The 26,148-nt window shown below is 41.7% G+C and overlaps 1 protein-coding gene across 1 annotated transcript in view; it reads right to left on the reverse strand.

The window, feature by feature from the left end:
- The window catches only part of PASD1 (PAS domain containing repressor 1), a 75,374-nt gene that overhangs the window by 42,926 nt on the left and 6,300 nt on the right, over nt 1-26,148 (reverse strand). The window contains exons 2-3 of the mRNA XM_032769455.2: nt 2,723-2,779; nt 658-812 (exon numbers count right to left, since the gene is read on the reverse strand). Of these exons, the coding sequence (XP_032625346.1) occupies nt 658-812; nt 2,723-2,754 (187 nt within the window). The 5' untranslated portion in view covers nt 2,755-2,779. The remainder of the gene's footprint in view (nt 1-657; nt 813-2,722; nt 2,780-26,148) is intronic.

Here is a 26,148-nt window from a genome sequence, read left to right on the forward strand (position 1 = left end):
ATTCAGGAAAAATAAGACTTGGGGGTTTGTGGGTAAGCAGGAGAATGCAGGAAAGGTCTGGGAGTCAGGAGAAAGCAAACAGCAAAGGGGCCATGGGGAGGAAGAGATACGGGCGCAAAGGGAGCCTGGTTGTGGGGAGAGCCTGGGCAACAGATCACACAGCAAGGGCCGGGGCATCTGGGAAATGGGAGAGATGGAGAACTGGGATGCAGAACCTGGCAGAGCAGCGAGGGAGAGATGAGGAAGAGAAAAGAGGACTGAAGGCAGAGCAGCAAGGAATTAGATAATGTAGAGTGGGGAGCAAGGGATAGGGAGAGCAAATCAAGGGATGCCAGAGAGTACGGAGGGCAGGAGTGGACTAGAGCTCTGTAGTTAGACACACTGCTAGGCTCTGGCCTAGAGCTGCACATTACAACCACGCCCCTTTTCAAGTGCTTTGTGGTTTAACCCTGCATCAGATAATTCAACCTCCTCTGGAAGCTGACTCTGGCTATTACCCCTTGCTCTGCGCACCACTCCCACCACTGTGCTGTTTTGCAGCTCGGTGTCCCTGTTCTCCTCAGAAATAAAGCACTGGCCAGCTGCTCTCTGACTCCCTTAGCAAATCTCACCCACTCCTTGAAGGGCGGGAAGAGAGGGCCGACCACGATCCCATACCTTTCTGTTTCTGTAAGAAGTCAATGGTCCTCTGCAATATTGTGGACTTGTCCATCTTGAGAGGGTGGCCATGACCCTGCAGCATCGTGCAGAGCTCTTTGATGAGGACATTGAACTGGTCTCGCCTTTTCTTTTCAGATTTGTTGCGTGATGCCCTGGTTGATCAAAACACAAACACCATTGAGGAAAGCAAGGGGTGATTGTCTCGATCCCGCAAGCTCCTAAGAGGCTTCGGCCCAGCAAAGCACGACAGCACACGCTTAACTTAAAGTACGTGAACAGTCTTATCGGCTTCAGTTGGTCTACTCCTATGCTTAAAGCTAAGCATGTGCTTGAGAACTTTGCCGGACGGGGGCCAGAGTGCTCAGCATCTCACAGCAGGATTAAGCTCACAGTGAACAAGGAACATCTGGAGGTTAGAAAAACCACTGATATTCTTTGGAGTGAATATGTTTATCTACTTCGGCAGGGTTTTGGTTGGTTGGTTTTGTGTGGAGTTTTTTGAAAAGAAGTGGTCATTTGATATATGCTCGAGCTGTGGGGTTTTGTTTTGTTTTTGGTTTGCTGCCAATTTAAATGATATTTTAAATATTGCTTTGGTTTAAACCAACAATTGTTTCAATTTTTCAGCAAATCGAAAAGTTGGAAAAAAGTAACATTTTTGTCGTGACAAAATCAAAATGTGTCATTTCAATTTTGACCTTTTTAACATAAAAATAAAAATTAATTTTTTTTTACAATAAAATCAAAGGAAATTTTGAAAAGTAATTTCAAACTGAAAAATTGAAATGTTTCACTTTCTCCAAATTTTTGACTGAAACAATTCCATGAAATTGACATGAATTTGCAAAACATTTTGATGTCACCAATCTGTATTTTTCACTGACAAAAAACTTTCATGTGAAAAATGTCACTCAGTTCCAATAGATGCATTATTTTCAAAGGGCTCTTCACCTGGCCTCTGAAATTGGAGTCACGACTGTGTATGCTCATCGTTTTCTGAGTAGTTTCTTCAGGACTGTTTTTTTGCATTGTGTGTGCCCAAATGGGTGAGATACCTATTTCCTGCTTTCTGCATACAAGTATAACATGCGTACACAAGTTTTGTGCCCAGAAAAACTTGGCTGTGAAAAAACTGCACAAAATTGAGGCCACGCAATAGTTTGAAAATCCGAACTGAGTAGGAACACCATGCTCAAAGAAACCACACACCAACTCCCAACCTGCCTTAATAATGGTTAAGAAGGTTTCAATAAAGTGTTCCCCTTTCTTAAATCAATAGTAAAGCAGGAAGCATGTCCATGTGCAATTTCTTCCATAAAGTTCCTTTCCATGCTAGTATCACAAATGACCCTACTTTGCAGCAGGCAGACACTGACAGCACTAGTTGCAATTAAAATCTTTGACAAGTTCATTCGTGTCAACAAGTGCTCCTGCTCGTGGGATCTGGAATGGGTATTTTATAAAAATCCCATCTAGGTTCAGATTTGAAAGCAAACTCCCCACACCAGATTTGGGGGGTTGTGTGTATCTCAGACCCTGTGTTTTCATTCGGGTCCATTTGTATTTGGAGTGAAAGTCCAAAGACCAATTAGAAAGGTAATAGTTTTATTAAGAGAGATGAATTCACACCTAGGATTAAACTGGAATCTCCTCTAAACTTCACAGAGAAATCATCCTCCAACAAGATACTTAAACCCAACCAGTGAAAACCCAACCAGGAGCACAGAATCATCATAACAAACAGGGACCGGATGATCAATGATCCCGAGGGCAAGACAATGTAACCTAGCAATCCCTGAGAGCTGATTAGCCTTTTCTTGGGCGTCAGCTGCACCACTGGGTGATGAAAACGGCTGCGTATTTGTCCCTGCACCAACTCTGACATATAAAGAATGCAATCTTGCTCCAGTGAACTCAATGGGATTTTTGCCTTTGAAACCCAGTAGCTAACTGGGGCCCCAGAAAGCACTCCAGTCACAATGCAAGCAAATCTTATTACGTTTCCACATACGAGAGAGATTTAACGCACACCCCTTCCAGTGCTCAGTACGTCCATCCATACCTCTTTGCCCTGTCCTTCTCATCTTCATCCATCAGCTCGTTTACACAACACAGGGTTCTGGAAGGAAAAAGCAGGGTTTACCTCCTTTAACACGCGGGAAACACTGTCCAATTACACTGATGCTGACAAGTCAGAATCCTTGACTCTAATACTCAAAACAATTAAAATCCAGAATATTCATTTAGTTTCTCTCTTCCCTTTCCCCACTCTCTCTTACTTTAGGGTGCTTTTCTTTTTACACTGTATATTCAGCATTTAGAAGCGGTGTTTGGATATCAACTCAAAATATACAGTAATACTTTCGTGCAATGGAAAAATGATAAAACACGCTATAGGGAAAATTCTGCCCAGTGACTTGCATGTTTATCTGAGTGCAAGGCACCTGGGGGCAAATCAATAAACTTATATTTTGCAAACTTAAAAAATGAGAGCCAGTTTCAGCATAGGGTCCATGTCAGTCCGTGCAAGCACAAATTCCTGTTGCTGGTAAATCCACCAGGATGGAACTGCAGTGGTGGAAACCTCCCTTGCAGTGGAAGGATGGGCGAGGGGAATATGGAGCCAGTGCTGTCCATGAAGGGAGTGGCAGTAGGCAACAATAGGACATGATGAAGCCTGCCAAAGGATTCAAAGGCCATTGAGTAAATGCAAACACTTGCACTGATTTCAATGTGCTTAGGATCAGGCTCCTTGTATATCACCTCAGCAGCCTCCAGGAGTGCAGGGAAGTGAAACTGGTACCTCTCTGCACCAGCTGCAGTCTTTATTTTATTTGAAGTTCTTTCACTGCACAAGTAAGGGCAACAGTGAATGACAACTCCCCTCAAGAGCACTCTGCTCTTGATTCCAACAAAGTGATGGAAAATTTAACACAACAAGGGTAACTTCTTAACTGGCAATTTGCTTTCTGTGACTCAGATTGGCCAGTCCGGATCCAGTCACGTTCCAGATCTGTCAAACGGGCAGAGGCAGACAACCCAGCCACAGTCATTCCATACCCTTAATCTCCCAGAGCCAGCCTTGCCAGGTCACAGCCTGCCTAACACAGCTCCAAAACCAGTCCACAAATTGACTGGAATCTATGCCTGTCATTAACTTTAGCAGCCAATCAGAGTCCACGGTGCTAACGAGCACTTTCACTGGCAAGCCTCTGGCAACACAACCAGTGCCCCAGGAACATTCTTGATTGGACAGATCCAAATATTTTCCCCAGCTGCTGCATGCCAGCTTCAACCCCAAATGACTTAATAGCTATAAAAGTTACATGAAGTAGAGCTGTCCACAGCTGCCAGGAAAAGTGCAAGGCTAGTTTTTCAAAAGATGATGCCTAAATTAAAGGCAAATCGGAGGTTTTCCAACTCTGCTTAGCCTCCTCTCTCCTGACCAAGAATACCTCTCACCGCAAGGGGCAAACTGGGCACAGGAAATGAACTGAAGGATTCATTTCTTCCCAAAAGGTGAGGGCGCATCAAAGGAAGGGCGAGGTTCCAGATCTGAGCGCACATAACCGAATCCGAAATGACCTGCTCTATTCCTCAGATTCGTCAGTGCAGACTGACGGGGGAAGGTAAGCACTTCTTATCACCGTGTAAATAGAGATAGGCAAAATTAATCCTTACAAGGAGAACAAATTTTAATTGACCCACAACTGTACTCAGACTAGCAAGCAACAGCTACTAAAAGCTGAAAAAACTCTATTACACTTAAGAATATGCTCTCTGTTAACCTGTCAAAGCTCAGCAAAGCCTCAAGGAGCTTAAGATTTTGGCCCATATTCTGGGCTGATTTACACCACATGCAACTCCACTAAGACCTGTTACCCTGAGTGGAAGGCAGTGCGGAACTTGGCCTGTTTGTTCCATACAACCTCATGGGCCACTTGGGCTCATGAAACACTCACTTTGGGCTATTTAGAGTCATTCCATGGGCGCCAAAGGGCTTTGGATCAGGCTTGAAGGGAAGTAAAGCACTGCAGAGTTTAGCACCATGCTACATTACAATATACTTTTATCTTTACATCCAGCTACATCTCTTGCAATAGCATTTCTTGGATTTGGACACCACTGATCTTCCTTTTGCCCTCTATTTTTAATGGAATTACACTTGCATTAGCATACGCATGAACACACACACGCACACACAGACACGCTTTAAGTTTTTAATTTGTGCATTTTTTCTGTTTCCTGATTGTGTCATAGTATTACTATGTCATTTTCTTTCAACCATTAACTTATATGCAATTGTAACCCACACACCTCATGGGTGTGGTGCTCTGTCCCATGTAGTGGCACCGAGACCACTTAGAGAGAGATTAATGAGTCTGCTCTGCAACCTTAGCTAAACAGTCAGTTGGCTTTAGCTCATGCAGACGAGACTCATGCACTAAGCTTCAGAGGTATCAAATTCAATCCTTCCTGTTGACAACTGGGGTCTGGTGGCCAAGGCTGGCGCAATCCATTAGGTGACTTAGGTGGTCACCTAGGGCGCTAACATTTGGGGGATGGTGACTGCAGCAGCTGGATCTTTGGCCACCCCGGTCCTCAGCAGTATTTCGGGGGCGGAACCTGCCACCGCCTCTGCTAGGGGCACCATTTCAGGGCTGGGACCTTCTGCTGCCTAGGGCACCAAACAAGCTGGCGGTGCTCCTGCCGGTGGCATTACAATGCCCACTTGTAACACCAACAGACTCTGGTTGTTGTTAGGAAGGCTTGAACCTGAGACCTGACTGCATGAGTTAAAAGCCACATGGCTGTTAGCAAAGGCTGTAGAGCAGACTCATTAATCTCTCTCTCTAAATGGTCTTGATGGGACAGGACACCACACCCAGGAATTGTGTGGGTTACACAATGAATCCTTTCATGTAAATCAATCAATATTTGGCCTCATTAATCTTTTTCTTTTCTTTCTATGTTTCAATAGATTTTTTATGGAAGTTAGTGCTTCTGATCAATCTCTCTTTTCTACTGAGGCAATATGACTACAGCTCAGGTAAATTATTGCAAAGGTGAGCTGGAAGCAGCACAGGAGCTCTTGGTTCTTCACCGGCTCCCATGTGGGTTCCAGGAGAGTTTGGACATGTAAAAAGGGGACAGTTGTTTCCTAGCTGTTGACCAGTAAAACAGCATAAACACAGGCCCCAAAAGAGGATTTCTTCTTCTCTTACTGGCCAGAGATACATCTGTATTTGTAACTGTATAGGAAGATGTGGGAGGTGGGAAGGAGAGGGACTGAAAAGGTGCTCCCCAGAGGTCATGGGCCAGGGTTCCTCAGGAATCTGTTTGGACTGGTTTTCAGCTAAACTGTCTGACCACAGGATGGGAAAAAGTTGCACCAAAACAGTGAAGTTCAAGATAGTTTATGGTGTGTTCTTGTGACAGAGTCACGACTCTGAGTATATTTTATATCTGCTATACTCATTCTTCCAGCCAAAACTCTGCTCTCAGATCTCTATGTTCATCTTCCACTGAAGTCAATGAGAGTGATAAATAATCATCCAAAGATGGAATTGGACCCCTCCAGTATTGCTTTCTATTCCTTTTACATTATATTATCACCTTTCCAATTGCTTTTGAGATAAATGCTAATGCGCTCTTTGGGCTCCCTTTTAAGTCAAAGATTTTAATTACTTTAATTCTCCAAGACCCTTTTCTTTTCTCCACATCATCTCATTGTCCATCTGCAAGGCACATCATTTCTCAATTACCCAATTTTGTCATATTCTCTCTTCTTTCTGGGAGCGCACTGATCACCCCCACAATGGGAGCACTAATATCTCTGGAGTACTAGGGGCTGAGACTTTTCTTGTTTCAAAGGACATGTGTTCTCATGAAAAAAACCACCTATGAGTACAGCTGAACTCTCGATAATTTCAGGGTCATCATCAACAACACTGATCATTTGCTGGCTTACCAAATGTAAAGAACATTTAATCCAGCCATGCTGTTCAAATTGACAGCTCTGTGCAATAGCTTCATGGTTGTTACTGTTGTTCTTATTATCACTGAGCCCGGAGAACTGATTTGAGATGCAGTAACAAGCTCCTGACATTACCAATTCAGTAAAAATTGGCAAAAAAGGAAGGTGAATGAATGACGACGCCTATATGTTGGGTATGTGAAAAAACGAACAGTTTGTTCCTGGTTCGTATTAATTAAAAGCATTTTGACAAGGAGACACAACTATGAGGCTGGTCCGAGTGCTGATATGGGCTGGTGCTCTAGGTGGGTGTAAAGCAAGTACCTTGAGAAAAGCAGACGAGAAAGATTTGGGGATTGAAAATATGGGGCCGCTGCTGAATACCATGAGTGACACAGACAGAAAGCCAATGATATTAAGATATTGTGGGCATGCATTGAAGGGGGGGGGGATGTCTATGAGTAAATTGAGGCAATAGGCCAAGTTCCAGTTCATTAGTGCCAAATTCACTTATGTCACTAGGTTTGCACTTGAATTTAGCTCAGTGAACTTGTAATATTGTGGATATGTCTCCAGAGGACTCAAAGACCTCCTGAAGAACAGGAAATCACGAGAAAAACCATTCAAGGCTTATGTGGTGTTCTTTCAGTATGAAGTGCTTTAATAATTTTATGAAGGCTAGTTTCACTCCTATTTCCAGTTGGGAACACGTACTTCCGGATTTACACGGACAAAACTTTATCCATCTCATATGTTTATGATGAAACGACAGAGAAACTGCAGCTGAAAGCACCACCCACATAATAAGCATCAGTACTATGGGTCTGACACTCCTTATCTTTGCTTACATCATCTTTACACTGATGTAACTGCTTTTACGTCAACGGAATTATTCCTGATTTATCCTGGCATGAGAGGAGAATGAGGCCACGATGTATTTACGTTCTCCCGCTGATCTATAAATAGCACTCTACTTCTACTCTGAGTGGAAATTGCTTATATCGCCATTCATTTTAATTTTGCAAACTGGCTTACAGCCTAGTCCTCCGGAAATCTGAGCCACCCAGAAATTCTCAAGTTCAAGCATTTTGGAGCTATACGTGAATATTATTTTTAATAGCGAGAAAAGTTTTTATTCCCTTTGAATAACTTTGGGGGACAAAAAACCGGAGTCGGAACAGGGTGGTGGTGGATTTTACTCAAAATTTCCAAAAAATGTAACTTTGGGCTGAGACCACACTTTTTATCAGTAGATCTCAATGCACGTTAAAAAGGAGATGAGTATCATTATCCCCAGGTTACAGATGGAGAAACTGAGGCACAGGGCGAGAGATTACTTGCCCAAGGTCATCCAGCAGGCCAGTGGCAGAGAATAGACCCCACTTCTCCTGAGTCATAAGAACATAAGCATCACTGTACCAGATCGGACCAAAAGGTCCATCTAGCCCAGTATCCTGCCTTCTGACAGTGGCCACTGCCAGGTGCCCCAGAGGGAATGAACAGAACAGGTAATGATCAAGTGATCCATCCCATCCCCCATTCCCAGCATTCCCGGTCCAAGTGCAGTGCTCTACCTACAGATACTTTATGTAACTGTCTGTTAACACCTATCAAGCCTGAATTAGGAATCGTGCACTCCGATCTATACCAGTCCAAAGTGGAGGTGACAAATCTATCAAGTTAGATTTGTACATCACCTTGCACACGCATAAATGACAATACAAGTGCGAAGGGTCTGCAGAGTTAGGATCCATGTGCCTATCCTTATGGGATACAGTCAACGATGGTGAGAGATCGTTTGAATCAACAAGAGACTTGGACAGCAAACGGCGAAAGAAAATAAGAGTCTAAAAATCAATACAAATGTCTTAACAGTAAAGGCTATGGAAGCATGAATGTTAACTGACACACACAAAAGCTTTTTGCATGATGCAGCAGAATGGTGAGCTGTAAAAAGACCTACCATAAAGGATACACTTAAAGACAAAATATTCTTAACTGGATTAAGCACTTCAGAGCCACATTTAGTCCTAAGTGCTCTTTGTCTTGTTGTAAGATGGAGCTAAATATAGTACTCAGAATACTTAAGAACAGTGGTCATAGGGGTTGTGGACACTCTTAATGGCGGAAGACTGGCAGCAGTAGGTTTGCATATGTGTGTTTTAAATAGTTACAGATAGAACAACAAACCAGACAGTCTCTACGCAAAAGAATAAATGGACACAAATCTGACATCAGGAATCATAACATTCAAAAACCAGTCGGAGAACACCTCAGTCTCTCTGGTCACTCAGTAACAGACCTAAAAGTGGCAATTCTTCAACCAAAAAACTTCAAAAACAGACTCCAACGTGAAACTGCAGAACTGGAATTAATTTGCAAACTGGACACCATCAGATTAGGCCTGAATAAAGACTGAGAGTGGTGGGGTCATTACAAAACCTAAACCTATTTTCCCCAATACTAATTTTTCCTTACTGTTACTCACACCTTCTTGTCAACTCTCTGAAATGGACCACTCTCATTACCACTTCAAAAGTTAGCTTTCCTCCCTTGGTATCCTGCTGTTAAGTGAATTGTCTCATTAGACTGAGCTCCCACTTGGTAAGGCAACTCCCATCCTTTCATGTATTTATACCTGCTCCTGTATTTTTCATTTCATGCATCAGATGAAGTGGGTTCTAGCCCATGAAAGCTTCTGCCCAAATAAATGTGTTAGACTCTAAGGTGTCACAAGGACTCCTCATTGGTTTTGCTGATACAGACTAACACTCTAAAATCTTTTACTTTAACTGTATTAATAATCAGAGGAATCAAGATTTGTTGATGGCCAACTGAATAGCCTCTCCTGAAACACTCTGAAAGTTTCTAGAACCATTCAGCATCCTGCCTGATTGCAAGAATGCAGCAAAGAGATGGAACAGCTTCACATCAGTCCCAACTATCTGTTATTTTTCCCCATCCAAGGTATGTGCTGGTAAATTAACCAGCAGAGAAATGTGGATTTGATCAGTCTTGCAGTCCTCAGAGGGGAGGAAGGTCACCCTGCCCGAGTCGTCTCTCCTCAATATCAGCAGGAGAGTTTAAAAAACAGACATAGCATTTTTAAGGGTAAATTGCATTTCAGACCCATCAGTCTTCAGAGTGTTTAAAGTAATGTCAAGGGTTACAAAAAGGGATATGGGGTATGACAGTCTTAATAGGATAAAGGGACTCAGTAACTCAATGAAAAGTTGAAATGCTGTTTCATGCTACTGGCAATATTCTGGCAAAATCCTCCGAACCTTGCCCCCAAAATGAAGAACATCCCTTTGCATTGCAGCAGTAAAAAAACATCTCTGCATGTCTGAATTCAGGAGACATCTGGATCTGTGGGCCTTTGACTGCAGAACTGTATATGTACTTGTCTACTGCAAATCAGCAATTAATATAACGCACAAGGGCAAAGTATAATATCAACTTGAAAATTACTGTTTCCTGTTAATGGAACACTAGGTCAAATAAGGATGTCCCTACAAACATCTTCTGGCTGGAATTTTACACCCTGAGCCTCCAAATGCTTATGCATGTGCTTAATTTTAAGCACTTGATTAGTTCTATTCTTCTTCAATGCTTAGCTGAACGGTCGGCCGTAGCAATCATTGGCCATTTGGTCTGTTCCTGTGTGCTGCAAGGGCTTGATGGCCCCAGAGTCCAACATTGGAACAGACTTGAGATAGTTTCACTGAACTCATGATAAAGTCTACCTTAGGGCCCAACCCTGCAAAAATTAACCGTCTGCATTGTGAGTAGTTCCTTGACTTCAATGGCACCAGTCACAGTGTGTAAGGCTAAGCTCCTATGTAAGACTTTGCAGGATCAGGACCTTAGGTAATATTTGGCAGGTTAGAGAAGCATTAGCATTCTCAAATATACACTGGAGGAAGAGATTTCATTTATTACAATGAGCCCATGTGAATAATAGAAGGACAAGGTGGGCAAGGTAATATCGGGTATTGGACAAATTCTGTTGGTGAAAGAGACAAACTTTTGAGCTTACTCAGAGCAGTTCTTCAGGTCCTCACCCACCTCGTCTCTCTAATATCCTGGGACCAACACAGCTACAACACAGCAAACATGTAAATAATGCATTTTGTGAGCTTGCCCTCAAATTCCGGGTGCAGAGCTTTCTAGCACAGTGCGGTGCTACAATAAATAAGAGAGTTGATGGCATTCTCCAGCAATAGGTTTTATATGTTTCATTCTTTTTGAGGCAACAGGAGGGAATGACTGTGGTTGACAGCTAAACAACTGATTTAATTTTTAAAAGGCTGAATTTAACTTTTTCAGTCAAATGTTACAGATTCAATTATGCCGTGTGAATGTCAACGACATCTGAAAACCAAACAGTGCTTCATCATCTCTACGGTTGTTTAGCACAAAAAGTAGTCATCACTACAGAGTTTACATGTCGGAGCCTTAAAATGGTCTGCCTGCCATTTGCAGATTCCTGCAGCTGTAACCAGCCTCTTACCAATCTCAGAAGACTTCTAGGGCTGGCCAAAGTGGAGATCTCCCTACATGGGGCAGCAGCAGGGACAGGAGGCTCTCTCTCTCTCTTTTCACTATGAGGGCTGGCATTCCGAAAGACATTCACCCATCACTGAGACACACAATTCCAAAAAGCACATGGCCCACTAACCTAGCACCACAACCAACAGCAAGCAGCAATTTGACACAAGTCTCCTCAGAAACATTACCCCAGTGCCTCTCCTCCTGGCCCCAGCAGAACTGTGGGATGCTTTCCAGAGAGATACATTGAAATGCAAGGCAAAAAAAATGTAGGATTAAAATGAACGCCACTAATCCAAATGAAATGGAGCACAGAGGCACCAACTTTCTTTTTTAATCATTATTTCATTCTCTCCTTCAGCTTCCCTGTATCTTTCCTTTCATTTCCATCTATTGTTTTCTCCACTATTCCTGTCCTCCATCTCTCTTCTTTCCTCTTATTGACATTTTGTAAAACCATTTTTATTAGCAAATTCCACAGTACTACCCCTTCCTATATGGCATTCTCTCCCTGTTCCCATTAGCTCTTGTCTCTCGCCTGCCCTCCTCCCTCCAGTGGTCTCTCCCACTTCCTTCTTGGTTCACTCTTTTTCTGTTTGTTCTCCTCTCCTCCTTTTCCTGGGTATCTGCCTTCTTCATCTAGCTCCATTCCAGGGTGACTGAGATAGATACCCCACTAAAAAGCAGCTGATGTCCTGCTCACTCTGTTCTGTGGGGTCTAACACTGATCTAACCTGTGGCGTCAGTATTCAGTGGTATGTCATCAATGGAGATATTTCAGTCAGAAATAGTATGAGTAGGACTGTATTGGGCAGGGGAACGAACACCTATGCAAAATTCACATTGCAAGAAAAACAAATAAGAGTTCTGATTCTGTACTGTCATCAGTTTCCTGTAACTGGGGTAATTGGAACTGTTGCTCCTCTTCCCTGGTTGATCAGGATTTAAATTTAACTTGTTACCTGTGACAGCTTTCTGGCTACATTCATTATGACAATAACACTCTGAAGTGGCTTCTAAGAGGTGACCAAAGAAAATGGATCAGACAAAACAATCAAAGGCTGTTTTGGAACACAGTGTTTCAAAACAGAATTGAAATGAAAGATAGGGAGACATACAACCGTGATTTTTCCCCCCAGTATATGCTCTTGTCTGACAATAAAAAGAGACTAGAAATACTAATAGACACACTTGAAAAGAAAAGATTAGACAAGCATTGAGTTCTGGGGGACTTTAGATCCTGGGGAAAACAACTGGGCAACCTTGTTTTGCTTCACTAATTTACTAAGCCTTGGTAGAGCTACAATAGTGGAGCAATCATTTCAAGTATTTCCAGGGTTTCTGGTATTTATTTTTCAGTTCTATCAATTTGTCTAGTACCTTCCTAAAATTCTGAAAATGTGTCAGAGGGAAAAACTGCTGATTCCAACTCCTAGAATAGCACAAAACCATACTGAATTCCACTGGCACATACTGTCACAGGATGGAAATGCGTGTGCAAACTATACCCCCACCCCCACCTCTTAGATGAGCTCCTCAGTTCACTGGAGGCCACTCTGACTGACAGTGAGATGATATATCTGTGTTGCACTATCAGAAGATAATGGCACTGGCACCATTAACAAACATCCGCTTCTCCAAAGGCAGCACTTCAACAGGAAGTTGAGTCTCCACATCTTGATTCTTGGATGGGTACTGACAGCCAAGTTCCAGATCCCTAACCAAAGCCTGAGCTTGGATGGGGAAAAATAACAAATAGTTTGGACTGATGACAAGCTGTTCCATCTCTTTGCTGCATTCTTGCAATCAGGCAGGATGCTGAACGGTTCTAGAAACTTTCAGAGTGTTTCAGTGTGTTTCAGTGCCTCCTCAGCGATATGGGGGGAAACTGGGGCACTGAGAGGGGAAGTGACTTGCCCAAGGTTACTCAACAATCCAGTGGCAAATCTGGGAATGGCGTCCAGGTCTTCTGAGTGCCAGTTCACTGTTCTATCCACTAGGCAATGCTGCCTCTGCAACCTACCTTTGCTCTCATGCTTTTGCCAAACATGACCCCTGTGGTGCCTGCTGGTTGGATGCATTCCACAGAGTTCTACTAATTATACTTATCTTGACCCACATGACACATAGACCAAATTCCCTGCTGCTATAATTCTCTCAGCAGAGAACCTGGCCCATCCTCTCAGGCAGGAAGAGGCAACTCTGGCCTCAAGATAACACTAGTAGAGCCGGATCATTTTATTAATCTCTTCATAAGATTAATAACACAAACGTTCCCCGCTCCCCACCCTCAGTCGGGAACACGTAAGAAATAAATCTGCTTATATCTTTTCAGAGGACGTTCTGTATGAAACGAAATCTTGGTTGCCTCAGAGTGCACCTACTCTTGAGGCCTATTTCCCAACAGATATTATAATAGTGACACAATTATTTCCTCTGTAGCATACAATGATATCAGTAATGGAGCATTACAAAACCAAGCTGAAAACTAGCATCAAGAATAAATAAACTATTATGCAATAAAGAAGTTGGACCTGATTCTCTTCTGATTTACACTGGTGTAAACCAGAAAGTAACTCCATTAAAGTGAAAGCAGAAACAGGTGTCTGTCATACAAATGTCCTCAGAAAATAAGCAGTATACAAACAGCTTTCTTCCTTACATGGAATGGTTCACAGAATTTTCTATGAGGTATAGGAAATTCTTTATATCCTTTACAGTGAGCTGGGGCATGTGGGTTTTCATACAAATGTTTCCAACGGTATATAAGAAAAAAGGAAAAACAACATAGAAAATGTAATGAGCAGAATTCTGCTTAAATAGGATGTTCTACAAAATGTCCCACAAAATATCTACTGTTTGTAACAATTTGGATTTGTTTCAACGGTGACCCCATTGTGCAAAACTAGATTTTTTTAATGCAGGGCAATTTGGAAAGAGAAATATTCAGCACAATTTCTACCAGCCGCAGTGCTGGTGATGTTCAAGGAGGACTCCTACACGGCTGACCTACTGACCGCACAAATCCAATAACCATTAGTTCTACGTGAATATGATAAAAATGTGGCTTTCTGTTGTGCGTTGGAGCACTCCACTATCACATTAGCTGAGCTGGCACAACACATAACTAACAGAAGCAAAGAGTTAACACAGCAAATAATTAGCAGTGAAAAGCGGCTCAACTAAACTGAATAAAGACAAAGATATTGATGCACTAGGCCAAATTATGCTTATAATTATCTTGATGAAATTTCAGGATATATTCCCACTGATTCCAACCCTCGGTTTTTCATGGCAGAACACAACCCGGATGTTGTTTATTGCGACCCAAGAATGTAATATGTATATCTATATTTTTAAAGTCTCTCTCTCCCAGTTTCCTAGCTCAGACTACTCTTAACATGCTGGAATAACAAAGCAGCTGGGAGCTGTGTTCATTTCTAAAGGAAACCACCTTTCACAACTAAGTCAGTGGTGTTATCTCCTCCTAAGTCAGGCTTGCAGCACTGTCAGATACTCCTCTCTGCCCTCTGACACAATGTGCTCTCTTTTTAGGGCTCACTGGTTGTAACCTCTTAAAGGTGCTGGAGGCAGCTGGAAAACTCATTTATGAAACAGACTGTGCAGATACTGCATATTATTCCCATTAAAACGAGAGAGATGGCTTGTCTTCAATAAATCTTTTTTTTGTGCCAGTCTCTTGGGTTGGGTTGTCTTTAAGCCTCATCAATACTTCTGTCTACACGGCAAGGTTCCCCTTCTGAGGTGCTGTCCTGATGTACTGAATGACATTTCTTGTAACTCGCCCTTATTTAATTGACTACAGGTGGAATTCAGCCTTGTGCAGAGACCCAGCACAATATCTATGCACCACTCAAGTCCCACGCAGACCCTATTTTTAGATCTTGTGCTGTTCTTCACCATTCAACAATAAAGCGCAATTAGAAATGTAATCACACCAGACGCCGACATACCCATTGTGTAAGGCTAAAGGCCAGAGAACAAGTTATCAGCAACACGAGCTGCACTCAGTCTACAACCGAAGAGACACTTCTAAACAAATCAGATATAAATACATAAAATCCTCAAAGCCTCTTTATTTCCTGTATAATCAGATTTTTGTTACATTTTGGGAATTGTTATTTAATGGATCCTAACCCGGCTGTTATAACAGATTCCTGATCAGATGTGTAGTTTCCTTCTTGTAACACACAGGACACAGACAGACCTATTTATCTATGCTAAATATAGGGGCAGTTTTTCAAAGGGATAAGGTGCATGACATGAGATGGCAAATATATTTTGCATATATTTTTATTTCATGTTTTAATTACTCCATCAATCTAAAAATGCAACATGGGCATTGGCAGGCCCTCTTTCTTTATATGCTACGCCTATTAAAAAGTATGTTTTACTTGTACAATTTCTTTCTTTTTTTTCTTTACTGTGGGCATAAAATATATTTCAGACATTGGAGGATGACATTGCTGATGATATGAGCAAACATGCTTTGTGTTTGCTGCATTGTGCTTGAGGTTTCCAATAACAGAGCTGATGTGAACTTATTATTAAAAAAATAACACAATCCATGCCTTGCACACCAAAACAAGGGGGCTATGAGTGAGCAAAGCATGCAGGACCAAGACCTAAGAAAATGTAGGCTCCAGTCCTACAAACTGCTCTGCCACCTGCATCATCTTGAAAGAGATTTCTGTGTGGGCACAAGATCTGGTCACACCTAGCAGCTTGCAGGATCAGGGCCGAACTGATTTTCATAGAGTAGTAGATTGCCAGTCTGAAATGCCATGTCTTCCATTTATCCACAGAACAGGTATGGCACAGGCAGTGCTTGTGCAACTTACCCCCCTGCTCCTCCACACTACCCCAAGAATGTGCCTGAGCCCTCTGTAAAGGCTACATGTGAACCACCATAGCCAATCGATTCCCCAGCCAGGCGGCCATTGCAAAGGTGCAAGTCAGAAGAGGTTCTGTGACAGTAGAATTCCTTCCTGAAGGAAGTTTGCCGAGTTCCTAGACGGCTGCATTCAGAACAGTGCCTGTTTTTCAGCCGATCTATTCCTGACCTACTCTAGGCTCCTTCCTTGCTTTGCACCCTTATATTCCCTTAGACTATTATTTTGGATTAGTCTGGACATTGAGTCTTGGGGTCCCATTCTGCTTCCTGCTGCACCAGATTCCTTTGCTTTGCGAGCCTAGGTATTGGAGCTCCTGGAGTTTTGTTCCATGATGTGACACCCTGTACTTTAGTTTCTGTTATACAATGCTTACACACTTTGTGATAGGCTCACTATAAACTGTTGAAATAATAATTTTCACTTCCACACTGCTTTCCATCAGAGGGCATCAGAGTACTTTATAGACACCAGCTAAGACTACAAATCATCCTCCCCCACCCCCAGGCAATAAGGAGATAAGATTATCCCTATGAGGTGAGGAAACTGAGGCCAATAGTTTCAAAACTGTCCACTTCTTGCTATCCTGCTAATTTTGGAAGCTGAGTTTGAGACATTAAAAGCCTGCTTCTGTTTATGGTTGCCCAAGCACACAGAACCTGAGCTGATTTTTCAGACATGCTGTGCACTCACAGCAACCAAAATTGGTGAACACTAAGTGTGACCTAAGTTACTTGCCCAGGGTCACACAGCAAGTCGGTTTCTGTGTTAAAGGTTGAACCCACATTCTTGGATAATCCTGCCTCTCCTAAAACAAGCTTCTTCAGATAGTATATCATAGACATAAATGTTCCTTAAACACATATCCCTGTAAATAACTGATTTTAACTGAGAAGGAAACTCAGTGTAGAGAGTAATTGCTGAAATTTTTTAGAAGTGGCCTGATTCTGAGTGCTCACTCAGTGTGTCACCAAACTGGACTTTCTGAAACTCAGAGCAACATCAGGAAAGCTATTCTAAAAAGGCATCATCATCACAACAGGATCAGAGATGGGCCGAAACCAGACACATGATTGATGAAACCCTCTCGGAACCTGAAGGAAGTTCAGCTCCTGATTCAGATCTAAACTTCTTGACTTAAGCCTGAATCACAAATCCAAATCCACCTGAATTTTGGGGATCTCATATTTAGCACTCCACAGCTCAACCCTCTCTCTAAACAGAATGAAAACCAGAATCTCTGGTTCATAGCTGCAGTAAATGAGAAATGAGGTTCAGGATGCATGTGCAACCCAGGTGGAATGGCACTGGGTCCTGCAGAACTGTTCAACTGCCCTAGGAGAAAGAGCTGTGGGAGAATTATAAAGAGCTTTGGTAGTTAAAATTCTAAGTACACTTGCATGTGAGACTCTGAATTTTATCTACTTAGCCATTAAATGAATATCAAAGACTCAAAGCAGCTAAGCTAACTGACCTCATTCTATAGATTTGGCTTTATGCTCCCTACTTCAAGTATAAGCAACGTCTCTATCTCCTTGGTATGTTTGACTCTGGAGCATTACATCTCCATTCCAGGTATAATATGCATATGAATCAAAAAAGAATTTAAATAAAGCTTTGACATTTCAAAATTTGCCTTATCCTCATTTGGCTCTGGGAGCTACTGCTGCAATCCTCAAATAATCTGTTCACATTTGTTCTGCAAAGCTCATGTTCACGCCCCACTGACCTTAGTGCTGCCATCTCTGCAATCTTAAAGCTAAGAAAAAACCTCAACGTTTCCCTGTACATGTGAAGATCCTCTCAAGGAGGAAGAGATATAAAAAAAATTAAACTTTTCTGTTGCAAGAGAAGAGAATTTAAGATGGAACCTAAGTTGAGTTATGGAAATTGTGGTCCTGATGCTGCAAAGTGCTGAGTCCCCTCACACAAGGGGAGCTGAGGACGTTAGCATCTCACAGGATTGAGCACCACAACTGCAAGCGGAAGATGCGTTTCTGGTACAGTAGTTCTTATTCACTTGATTCTATTTACTGCTGCTTCTATTCAAACTTGACTAACCCGATAAAGTTATTTCTTGGCCTGTGCCTTACATCTGAATAAGTAAACATTTTTCATAAATTCCAAGCCCACTTGTTTGAAATGTATGAGTAAGCATTGGACTGGAGCATTATTGTAAGAAAACTCATCCCCATTACTCAGAATTTCCATAATTGCCTGCAGTTGTCATGAAGTGGCAATTTTCCATCCAAAGCCACATGAAACAGATTTTTTACTTCTACTGCATTATAAATATATTGTATGATTGCAAGGAGTCCCAAGGACAAAATATATGCCTGTGTATTCAGCCTCCTTAGAGAACAGCACTCTGAGCCCAAAACAGTTAACAATGACACAAGTTAGTGAATATGATGAAAAATATTTTTCTGTGGCTACCAGACCTTCTCCACAGATGTCTTCTCTTGTTTACTATGAATAAGACATATGATAAATATAGTAAGTGAATACATCTTGGACAAAATAATACTCGTCTGTAATATGTGGGTCACATAATTCTAGAAGACTCAAGAACCGAAAGAGATGTCGGCCCAAACCCATCCCTGATGTAAGTCCACTGAAGTTACCTCAGGAACAGATTTGACCCAATGAAGCTTACAAAATTCTGCAAGATGAAATGCTGCTACTTATATACTTGGAACTGCTAATGTTGTTGATGGGTTTCTTTCTAAAAAAAGTACCCTAACTTCTGATGCACTTTTTTTTTGCACCATTGCATTGAAGAATTCTGTCTTTGTTTAAACATGCCAGTTTACAACTAATCTTTACAGAGACAGTCATTTGTGTTCAAAACCTTCGAATTTTCAAACAGTTAATGCAATAACTTGCAGCACTCTACAAAATAACACAAGTCTACACTGGAGATACGGTGCAGATTTGTTAGAAGGCAAGGGATAAAGCCAAACTTTCTTTCAGAAGGTGGAAAAGTGAAGATAAAGATCAACATTTCTATGTCTTAATATCTCTGCAGCTTTGTTGTGTTGAAGCTAGTGACACGTCCACGCAGTGTAGCTCTTTCGTAGGAGGTCACTATTGTTGCAAATATTACATACAAATACCCAAGGTCTTAATCTGCCATGTTTAAGTTATGCACACACATCTCCCTCCCACCCCCCGCAGTCATTTGCAATGGCTAGATGGATAATTATCTCAAATAACCAAAATATATGACTCAGCACACATGGAATGTCAGTTTCACGATTGGGATTCTGATTTTTTTTTTAACTGTATAAGGCTGGAAAATATGTGCCCCACCTATACAAAGCCTAAGTAAAAAAAAAGGCTTGGGATAGAAAACTACCTGGGGGCTAAGAGAGAGGGGAATTATTCCCCACTACCCTGGTGACACGGCTGGTATATACATAGACTTTAAGCTCAGAAGGGACCATCATTATCAGCTAGTCTGACTTCTTGTTCATTGCAGGCCACAGAACCTCACCTACCCACTCCTGTCATAGGCCACTAACCTCTGGCTGAATTACTGAAGTCCTCAAATTAAGCTACAGAGAATCCACCACTTACATTAGTTTAAACCTGCAAGTGACCCGTGTCCCATGCAGCAGAGGAAGGCAAAAAAGAACCCGTGTCTCAGCCAATCTGACTCAGGGGAAAATTCCTTCCTGACCCCAAATATGGTGATTAGTTAGACCCTGAGCATTGGGTACCAGCCCAGCAATGTGCTATAAATGAGTGTAGCCCAATGCATCTCTCTGGTGCAGAGTTTTGACCCTGAAGAGTTACTGGCCATCTCCCCTGCTATTCCCCTCGCCAGGCCAGAAAACCCCTAATGCTCGTCTCTGGAAATGGATGCTACAGAGCTTAGCTCTACAATGTGCATGGAGGGGCCGGAAAGCTCTCTGCTTCCCAGATCACTCCTATAATGGCAAACACCCCCTTCCCACTGAACTTGGGGTCTTAGTGCTCAAGGAATGAGAGCTGCTGGATGTTGCTCTGCCTGAATGTGACACACATACTTTCCTCCACTACTGTGGCCACAAAGAGGCAGTTCCCACCAGCAAGTATGCACAGGAAAATAAGAAAGTAGGCGCGGTATTGTTCCTAATGCTTTCACTGTCAAGTGTCATGTCCTAACAACTCTTGTTTCTGCCAATGCATTTGCTTACAAAGTGAAAAAAAAGGGCACCCGCTAAATATCTGCATGATATTTGGGGATTTGTCAGGGGATGAGACGAAGGGATGAGTAAAGCTCAGCAAGCGGTGGGAGAGCTTTACTGGTGTGCGTGGGAGAAATTTGGTAAGTTTGAGGAGACTATTGTTTTTGGGGACACTGGTTTTAAGAGCCGTCTATAGCTTTTATCATAATTGCACATGAACCTAGAGCTCTGGATAGGCACATTTTTAAAAAGTTATTATTTCTATTATTTAATATCTCTATTACCATAGTGCTAATGAGCCTCAGTCAGAATCAGGGCCCCATTGTGTACAAAAATTGAAATAAATCCTTCCCCCCAAGAAGATCGCTAATGCTAGCAAGGGCCTAACTGACTGCATGACACTTTATTTTTACAGCCAAATCCCACCTTTGAAGGTGCAGGAGTCCCACACTCACAGCTGGGGTGGACATGAACAACCAATGGTTTTCACTTAAAGGAGAGTTTCCAACCGAAAGGCAACTGTGTGGAACCAGGTTTTGTCCTGATACAGTGTAAACTGAGCGCACTGAAGAACGCAATAAAACTAGGCCAGTAGAGGAGATCTACATTGCAACCAGCTGTTGAGGAGAACCCGGTTGGCTAGGAATGCACTTCAAAAAAGGTTCAAAAAGAGTTCATTTCTGTGAAAATGTGACCCCATAATACTGTCAAGGTCAATGAGATCTCTGACAATAATCTGCATGGTAACATGAAGCCAGCAGTAGTAGTTAAAAATCTCTGTGACCTTTAACTAATAGTCCCAGTTTCTTCAAGATTTCACACAGTATTGGAGAGAAGAAAGTAACTTGTACTTATAACCTCTTCCTCCCTCTTCCCGTTTTCTGGAAGGTTTTTGAGCATGTCTCTCATAAATTGCAAGGAAATGTTAAAGGTTGTTTTCTGAGGATGTGGACCACATTCTGGGAGGAGAATGTTGAATTAGGACAGGTGAAATGGTGACCCCACTGAAGTCAAAACTCTCATTGCCTTCAGCAGGGCCAGGATTTCATCCTGCCGGATTTAACAAGAAAGTAACATTACACTTTTTTTGGTTTTTAAATTACATGAACAGCTGAATAGATCAAAGCAAACACAAAAGTAAAACAGGGTCCTCATCTATTATTGTTCATATACAGCTCATGTCTTAAAAAGAAAGAATGGAGTTACCCCATGCCAACTATTTGATGGCCTGTCTGAAATGAGTGCAGGTCCAGTTTTTAGTGGACGGATGTCCATGTCCCAAAAGCCTGGCATCCATATAGGCAATCTCAGCAGAGAGGCCAAGGAATGGATGGGTTTGTCTCCCAGTTAGAAACAGTCTGAAGCCCCAGGTTAAGGCTAAGAAATACTGGGCAAAGTAGGGACATTGGCACTACTCTATCCCATGCTGTACCTTCTCTATGGATAAACAGAGGGTTGCAGCTTAAAACACTCTCAATCTGGCAACTTTCATCAGCATTAACTGTGTTAATGTTTATTTAAAGTGGGCCCCTTAGTTACAATTAGTGCAGTCACAAAAGGAGAAAACCAAAAAGCATCAAAACTCCTTATTTCAACACTCACATTAAAGTGAATATGAAATCATGCATAGAACAAGTAACTGGCTCCTTCAGTCTCAGTGGATTGTTTATCTTTACTGTAGTAGCTGAATTGCTGAATGGAATATTTACAGTTATTCATGCAATCAAACACATTTCCCTTAGGAAATAACTGATTAAATATTTCACAACCATTCTGAAAATGATTTAAGCATACTCTGATCCATATCCAGTCAGGACAGGAATGTTAATATGGTTTAGGAGCAGTCATTCTTAATAGCAAGGCAATGAGAGAATATCAATTTCTGGTGATGATATCATGGGCTGCAATTTGAGTGTACTGCATAGCCATGTTAAATATAATACAATAAGTCAATTAATTTCTTTAACCTTACAAGCTAGGGAACATAAAGCAGAATTTGGCCCACAAGTTGAGAATTCCTTTTCTGTCAATGTCAAAGGTTTTAAATATCTTGCAGATGTTTGCTTCCTTTATGTAGAATAACAACTTTTCTTCTAGAGCAGCGGTTCTCAAACTTCATTGCATCGCTACCCCTTTCTGACAACACAAATTACTACACGACCCCAGGAATGGGGATCGAAGCCTGAGCTTGCTGCCCTGGGTTGGGAGGCCCAAAGCCCAAGCCCCACTGACCCAGGCGGGGGAGCGAAAGCCCAAGCCCAAGGGCTTCAGTCCCAGGAAGCTGGCTTGTAACCTGAGCCCTGCTGCCCAGGGCTGAAGCCTCGGGCTTTGGCTTTGTTCCCAGGCGGTGGGGCTCAGGCTTCAGCTTCGGCCCAGGAAGTCTAATGCCAGTCCTGGCCACCTCATTAAAATGGAGTCACGACCCACTTAGGGGTCTCGACCCACAGTTTAAGAACCCCTAATCTAGAGCCAAGCATGTGGTGCCATCTTTTCTCTTAGTGGGACTATGTGCCAACAAAATTCCCAAATCAGGGGCTTAATGCTATTCTATCTAAGCCACTAGGAATTTTCCAGGCTAGGAGCAGAATCAGGCATTAATACCAACTGAGATGATGCCTAAGAAAATCTGAAACTGATGTCAGGAAATGCATAAAAATAAATTCCATGTTTTTGCTCAAAAACAACTATTTTATGATCAAATGTTCAATTTCAGTGACCTGTTGGAAATTTTAAAGATAAATCTAACATTTAGCTAAGCTGATTTAATTCCTCCAAATCCTCTTTTCCACAGTAAATATATTGCAAGAATATACAAATAAAACATACTTTTTTCTTTTTGTAAAAGGGTAATTATTGCACTAATTATTCCAAGCTCCACATTACACATTACTACACAGAGCCATGAAATCCTTGTAACGGCAAAGCTCCCATTGATTTTAGTAGGGTCAGAATTTCATCCCTAAAGTTTCTAAACATTGTGCCAAAGATGCGAAAGACAAAAACAAAATATTTGCCTTACGGCTTTTACTACTACTGTACATCTAATACAATACAATGTTTTGAAAGTTTTGACACTATCAGATAATTTAAAAGAAGTCTTTTGGCAACGGCCATTTGAAAATATGTCTGACCAGTGTAATATTTACTTCAAGGTCAAAGAATCAAGTACAAACATCTGCATACATTAGTATATAACATGAAACAAACATTTGTTACAAAGTTCCTTGTGAATCTGTAAATCACATTAGAATAAAGAAAATCTATCTTAAAATGTTTGAATGGTAAGCACTGAAATGGACAGCACAGTTGAACAAAAGGGGAGACTCCAGCTATAATCCAAGAGAGATTAACTGAAAAATTCATGTCTCTTAGGGGTTTCAATACATCATAATACAGCATCATCAGATTCTTGCCTTCTATGCAAAATTAATTATCTGCTCTACTTGCTGATAACTCTTCAGTTAAATAAATCAAACAGGACTATATTAGAAAATCCCATAGCAGTTTCCACAAACACTACAGGTTTTGAAATAAAAAGACGTTTTATACTTATAAAATTTCACTTATTGTGGGCTCAAGTACATGAGCATATTATAGGCTGCATCGGAGGACAGCTTTCAGCTCAGACACTGTTCCAGATGGATCTCACATAGATTCAAATCTTTCCATTCAAAAGAATCATACCAGAAAGGCTGACCCCTTTGTGCTAGTCTTCCATTCTACGTTCCTATTCACAAGAGACTGCTACAAAAACAAACAACAAACTCACTACTGTAGATCGTTTTAAACTCTAACTGCATTTTCCATGGCGAATGGGCCCATACAGGGGAAGCTGGATCCAGACTGGATGTGAATATGAACTCCCGCAAAGTGTGGGGTCTCTGATATACAGAGTTCTGGATCAGACCCGCTACTAATTTCTAAATGGCTTAGTGGTAAAATTAAACAATGTTACTTCATTATACCTGGGACCTGATTCTGCTCCCAGTGAAGCCCAAGAGAGCTCTGCCACCAAGTTGAAGGCCTTTGCTCAGGTTCTTGCAAGATCATGCTCCCTGTCCCATCCTGAAATTGTTGGTTTTTGAGATTCTTCCCATGCAAGAGGTTTATCCTATGTTTTAACCAAGGAAAGGAGGAGCTGACACTGAAATCTGCAAATTGCCCCAAGCAATGGGGTCCCTCAGCTGAAGGTTTTAGCTCAAACCTAATGGGACCCAGAGGAAGAATTCAGAAGATCTTGCTTCTGATAACCCAAGTTCCAAGAGTAGTTGACAGGTTTCAGAGTGGCAGCCGTGTTAGTCTGTATCAGCAAAAAGAACAAGGAGTACTTGTGGCACCTTAGAGACTAACAAATTTATTTGGGCATAAGTTTTCGTGGGCTAAAACCCACTTCATCAGATGCATGGAGTGGAAAATACAGTATATATACAGAGAACTTGAAGAGATGGGGGTTGCCATATCAACTCTAACGAGACAAATGAAGTAAGGAGGCTATTATCAGCAGGAGAAAAAAAACATTTGTAGTGATAATCAGGATGACACATTTCAAACTGTTGACAAGAAGGTGTGAGTAACAGTAGGGGAAAAATTAGCATGGGGAAATAGTTTTTAGTTTGTGTAATGAACCATCCATTCCCAGTCTTTATTCAAGCCTAATTTAATGGTGTCCAGTTTGAAAATTAATTCCAGTTCCGCAGTTTCTCGTTGGAGTCTGTTTTTGAAGGTTTTTTGTTGAAGAATTGCAACATTTAGGTCTGTAATACAGTGTCCAGGGAGACTGAAGTGTTCTCCTACTGGTTTTTGAATGTTATAATTCTTGATGTCTGATCTGTGTCCATTTATTTTTTGTGTAGAGACTGTCTGGTTTGGCCAATGTACATGGCAGAGGGGCACTGCTGGCAATGTAGTTGAGACAGCCCTAATGGGGCAAGGCACTTGGCCACAGAAGCATCAATGACAACATTAACTGTCCGTCCCAGGAGTGACTCCCAAAGGTGGATGAGCTCCCTGTACAAACATAAAGTCTAATGATGCTGGGAGGCCATTGCCAAAGGTTATCGCTATGACTGACAGACAATAAAAAGAAGTCACTGGTTACGTTGACTCAGTGTCTTCTCTATTAATAAAGCTCAACCCTCTGCAATAACTAAGATTAAATATGAAATGTATCTGTTTAGGGATAGCAGAAATCCCATTTTGGTTTGTTTCACTAACACCACTTACTATCCGCCTTATGTTACAAGGGGAACGAAAAAATAGTCCTGATTCCAGTTCTTCAGTTGCAACCACAAATATACCAGGCGTATTAAAATTTAAATGTATACAGAAAAAGCAAAAAAGAGGGCTGAAGCCTTCTTTTGTTTTATGCTGAAGCCCCTAACTGTGTACGATTTGATTCAAAACAGCTTGATCAGAGTGAATTTTTAATCTACTGTAAATCACATTAATATATATTAGAATCAGAGACGGGTTAAACTGGTTTAGCCCTATACTTCCTAAACGTGGGGTGTGATCCTCCTTAATTATTATGACCTCTTTAATTACTATTAAAAGAACGAAGAGTACTTGTGGCACATTAGAGACTAACAAATTTATTTGAGCATAAGCTTTCGTGGGCTAAAACCCACTAAGCTTTTGTGGGCTAAAACTCTCTTCATATCCAATGAAGTGGGTTTTAGCCCATGAAAGCTTATGTTCAAATAAATGTGTTAGTCTCTAAGGTGCCACAAGTACTCCTGTTCTTTTTGCTGATACAGACTAACACGGCTGCCACTCTGAAACCTTAATTACTATGTTTGCTGTGGCGAGCAAACACTGGACCAATCACACAACACCCTGCCCCCATAATAAACACTGACTTGCAATGGGTTTGCTC

Source organism: Chelonoidis abingdonii, chromosome 8 (assembly GCF_003597395.2).
Source record: "Chelonoidis abingdonii isolate Lonesome George chromosome 8, CheloAbing_2.0, whole genome shotgun sequence".
NCBI lineage: Eukaryota > Metazoa > Chordata > Testudines > Testudinidae > Chelonoidis > Chelonoidis abingdonii.